The 4,995-nt window shown below is 48.3% G+C and overlaps 1 protein-coding gene across 1 annotated transcript; it reads right to left on the minus strand.

Annotated features, from left to right (window-relative positions):
* Positions 1-4,995, minus strand: LOC309602062 (gastrin-releasing peptide-like; the record flags this gene model as incomplete). Its single annotated transcript, XM_082335367.1, has 3 exons — positions 1-54; positions 3,346-3,596; positions 4,845-4,995. 3 exons carry the CDS (start codon positions 4,993-4,995, stop codon positions 1-3), a joined length of 456 nt encoding a protein of 151 aa, XP_082191493.1.

Raw genomic sequence — 4,995 nt, forward strand, 5'->3', positions numbered from 1 at the left:
TCAGCTTGGAGTGCTCTCTTTCATATTCACAACTTGAAGCAGATAGTCCATCATCTAATAAAAAGACAAAAATATTATTTATAGACCAGTCCTGAAAAAAGTAATTCACTAAGTCAATAAGCCTAATATATATCTGCTCTGTGTATTCACATAACAAACACATTCCTAATAATCTTTCCAAAACAGACCTCATTTGTCTTGGTTAGCGTAATAACCAACTGCCAAAGTACAAGGAAAGTCATTCTCCCAAATAACTCTGTCTGCCATCTCATTTATATAGTGTCTTATTAGTGTTAAAAAGCCAAATCTTAGAAACAATTTAAAGCTTATTTTCCAACTTACTTTTACACTTAGGCCAACTTGCAGGAGAGATTTCCCTTCTGATCTTTAACTGCTTTAAATGTAATTTATTCACAGAATAAAGAGCAGGCAAGATCTTAATTTGCCTGGTATTAACTGAAAACAGAAGTAAATAACTCAGGTGCACCACTCTAAGCCTAATTCCCAGAATTCATCTCCTTGGCTTTTTTGACTGTTTCTGTGTTACAGCACTTTCCCTACTCTGGGTGAGTCTTTTAGAAAGAATTTTTTTATTCTTGAGAAATGTACAGCACAGTGTGAGCATTAGCGGTAAACAATGCACTGGATGAATTTGAGCTAATAAGCAAAACCCTGAATTGAGTTACCTGAAGTACATATCTGTATTTACTTCCGCAGTCTTTCGCTTTGGGGATTTCTGATCTTAAATTTTAAATTCAAATTTTAAATTAAATCAGCTAAATTTGAAAGAGTCCATGAAACAAAGTCCTCATAGCACATTTCTTCCCACCACAGCCTGTCTTGGCTTATGTTCAGTAGACGGGAACACAGGGTTGCACACACACCGAGACAGACCCCTCGTGGTTAGCATCTCTGCAAGTGCATACTCGGTCTATGAGAATTATAGCCCCCCCGATGGTGACATGGTCTCGGGGCAGCTATTCCATCAGCTGACAGTAGGGTTCACGATTTACCTTTTTTTGGTCACATTTCGATACCTCAGTCTAACAGGCCATTTCACAGTGAACAGTAACCCGCTGTAAATACGCTGTCTGGTTCCTCCTAGAATTAGTTTCTATTTCAAACGCAAACACACTATGGCTGGAAAAGTATTTCGTGCCAAGTACAAACCTCTGATACGCTCTGCATCATCAGCGGCAGTTTACTTTACCTGCCCACCTTGCACCGAGGCGGGCAGCTACGCTCATCGTTCCTGCACACGGACACCCTTGTTAGCTGTGGTACAGCAGCACCTGACACGAAGGTGTTGCCTAACCAACGTTTGTGCGACATGGAACCCCTCACACCCAGGAAAATCTACAGAATCAAAATCCAAAGGTCATTTTTGCTCTTGTATCATTGTGTACGCGTACGACTGAATTTCCTATGTATACCAGAATTCCACCTTTATAAATAAACACGGCCTCCTTTATTAAAAATAACGATTATCATTATTTAAATGTTTAGGAAACTATCACACCCCTCAGAAAAGTAAAGCACATTACTTTCAGTCTTCATCTGGAAGGCAGATCTCAAAAAGATATATAGCTTAACTTTCAGGCGCTGGGTTTCTACTTTCTGAAGCCAAAGGAAAAACTATACACTGTATCTTATCTAGGCTGCATATAATCAGGTATTTGTGTCCAACAGTAGGAAAGCACAGGTTAAGTACTACTTTCATGATTATGTTTCTCTTCAAGATGGAGACAAAGGAACTGTTGAGTGCTGGAAATCAAAGGTTCTATGGCAAAATGAGGTTCTGCAGGTTGTCTTAGTCACATGAAAGACGTGATGTTTTACTAATCATTGGAGAAATCTGGATATTTAAGGCAATAATCTCATTAGTCCATGTATACGTTCAATGTCTGACCACAAAAATGTGGATATTAATTTAGGGTAAAAGTACACACGTATGGATATGATTCAACTTACTGGAGGCAACTTTCAGCTTTCGTAAGTACGATTTATTACCAGAAACTTTTAGAAGTCAAAATATTTCCCTCTTTACATAGCATAATGGAATTCGTTCATCTAATTTGATTACAAAGCTGCACACTGCCGAGCTGAAGCTGAGATAAATAGTTTTCTTTTTAAATAACATTAATCACAGTTATTATAAGCATCGCTGTCATAAAGCCATAGCCAGAAAGAAACCTATGGACAGCATTCATATCAGTGGTGTAACAGACTTAAATCACGGCTTAATTTAATGGGTAAATTTTTACCCATATTCAAGTCAAAACCAAAGTATTCACGGACTTCACTGCACCGAGATTTCAGGAGGGAGACTGGGCTGAAGTCAGCCCAGGAATATTAACTACATCATATTACAGTAGAATATGGAAAGAAAAAAAATCTTCCCGTTAATGTCTTTAAGGGGGTGTATTAATCTTTTTATTCTATTTCAATGTCAGCCAAAAGAATTCTGCAGCTATATCACCATTACTGTACCTGACGCATTATAAAGAAAGGAGTTTTCTAGTAAATTCTGCATTTAGACCCCGATTACTTTCTGTAAAACCTCACTGATACCCTTCCAGGTGTATTTTATAGGATTTTCCAAAAGAAAAGGGGTGAATCTCTTCCAAAGCCTTGTTACCTTGTGAAATAGTGCTAATAAGTACATTAACATGAGGGAAGAAGAGGTGGGTCCTGGGCACACATTATAGCTTATCAGTAGCCACAGATTCATTTTGCAAGACCACAAATGACCACAGTAGTGCCCAGCACCCTCAGCTGGGGGGAAAAGACTTGCACGAGCCAAAGACAGAGCTGGGAGCAGAAGAAACTCTCCAGCCTCGCTGCTCTATCCGCTGATCGGCCGTACCTCACGAGCCAGACAAGGTAACGACAGTGAGAATGGCAAGTGAGGGAGACGGTCAATATGATGCGGCTTTATACACGATACCCTTCGCCTTCTTCCTGCCCTCCGTATTCACACCTGGTTTGCACACTAGCTCGTGTGTGCTGAGTTAATACAGAGCTTGGTGCTGATGTGGTCATCTGAGCATGACGTGCTAGAAAAGAAAAGAAAAGAATGGAACGACCAAGCAACTTGAAGGGAGTCCAGACTAAAATTTGCTTAATGCTTGCTGAGTTTATGCCCAGTAGCAAATTAATGCATAAAAAATACAATCTGTCAGTGACAACCTGTAATCAAGAGTAGAGTCTTACTTCACTGAACAACTAGTGCATGAGATGCATTTCTGCTACTTCTCTGGACAATCACAATTGAGAGGAAGCTGACGTTACTGTAAAATGAAATTTGAATACATGGAGTGTTTTTACAGGTTTTATCTTACTTACGTCTTTCCAGCTGCTATTGTCATCTGTCTCCCAGGTGTTCCTGGCATACCAGGGAAGCCCTCCTTTTAAAAAGTGAGCACTTTTGTTTTCATTCCCTTCCAGCAGCCGTAGCAAAGATTTTGAGATTTCTTCCCACTGCAGATAGTCTTCCAGCTGCTTGATATTTTCAGGTAATGCTGAAAACGGGGTCTTGTTTTCTTCTTCATAAACGTAAGGAAAATCTCCAGTGCTCTTTTTCCCCATTAGATGTCCTGTAACAACAATGACAGTAGCATGACATGAACCAAAACAGGTACGGATTGGATTGTTCAAACATCAGCTGGAAGTTGTTGTTGACTGGTGGTATGGCGGGGAGGGAAGGGGTTAGATGATGTCAAAGTTGAAGCACAACTGTTACAGTGTCACACACAATTAATTTCCTGTCTCATGTGCTACGCTGCCAGAGAAAACCTTGCTGGGAACGGGGCAGAGTGAACCAAGCGTTTTGCCTTGAGGTAGGGAGAGGCACCTGGTAAGATTTGCTGCAATAAGAAGTGGATGGAGAAGATGTAGGTTTTAGACTTTCTCTGCCTTGACATGGGAGGGACTGTAGCATAAGCCTATGTTCCGGGGCCTTTCTAGGAGCTAAACTGGATGCACTTTTGATATACCATGCTTTAATGTCATCAAAATGAAATCGTAGTTGGCTTTGGGCTGCAAAGGAGGCCACTGGGAAGGGGAGAGGGAGAGACAGCACCGGAGGACGCTCCACCAGGCCGAGCGCCCCAGGGCCGTGGCGGGGACCAGGGCTCCCCGAGGTGCTGGCCGCACCCCAGGGCGCTGGGGAGCTCCTGGGTCCCCCCAGCCGCCTTCGGGCTCGGGTCTGTGTTCCCGCACCCGGGAAGAAAGGCAGCGGTAGGAAACGCAATGGCCGCACAGGCACGTCGGAGGCAGCGGGGAAAGCCGCGCTACCCGCGCCCTATCCCCGCACCGGTGCGCGGTGCTGGGGCGGGGGCCGTGCGGGACGCAGGCTGCTTCCGCGGCAGCGCGGCTCCGCGCCCGACGCTCGGGGCCGGGAGGGCGCCGGCGGCGGGGCTGTCTGCGGCGGCCGGCCCGCTCCGGCACGGGGGCTGCCGGCCCTCGGGGAGCGCGCTGCGCCCTGCCCTGCCCTGCCCGCCCCGGCCCCGGCCCCGGCCCCGGCCCCGGCCCGCCGCCAGGCAGCGCCCGGAGCCCGGCCGGCGCCGCCAGGTACCGGGGACCCCCGTCGGGACGCCCGTCGGCTCGCACCGCGCCGTCGGCTCCGGGGCGCCGGCAGGACAAGAGCGGCCCGGGGCGGGGGGCCGAGCCAGCGGGACCGGCGGGGCGTCCAGCAGCGGGACCGGCGGGGCGCCGGGCGGGGCGAGGTGCGGCCGGGCGGGGCGAGGGTCGGGCCGGTCGGGCGGCGGCGCGGCCGGCCGGGGTGGCGAGGGGGCGGGCGGGCTGCCGGGCGCCGGGCAGCGGCGGGCGGGACGGAGACTTACCCACAGCCCAGTGGCTGCCGCGGGGGTAGATCTTGGTGAGCGCGGGGGAGCCGCCGGGCTGCAGGGGCGCCGCGCCGCCCTGCGCCGCCAGCAGCGCCAGCGCCAGCAGCGGCAGAGCGCCGGGCCGCCGCGGGCCGCCGCCGCCGCCCAT

This window comes from Platalea leucorodia (assembly GCF_965183815.1).
Source record: "Platalea leucorodia genome assembly, chromosome: Z".
In the NCBI taxonomy this organism is placed as follows: domain Eukaryota; kingdom Metazoa; phylum Chordata; class Aves; order Pelecaniformes; family Threskiornithidae; genus Platalea; species Platalea leucorodia.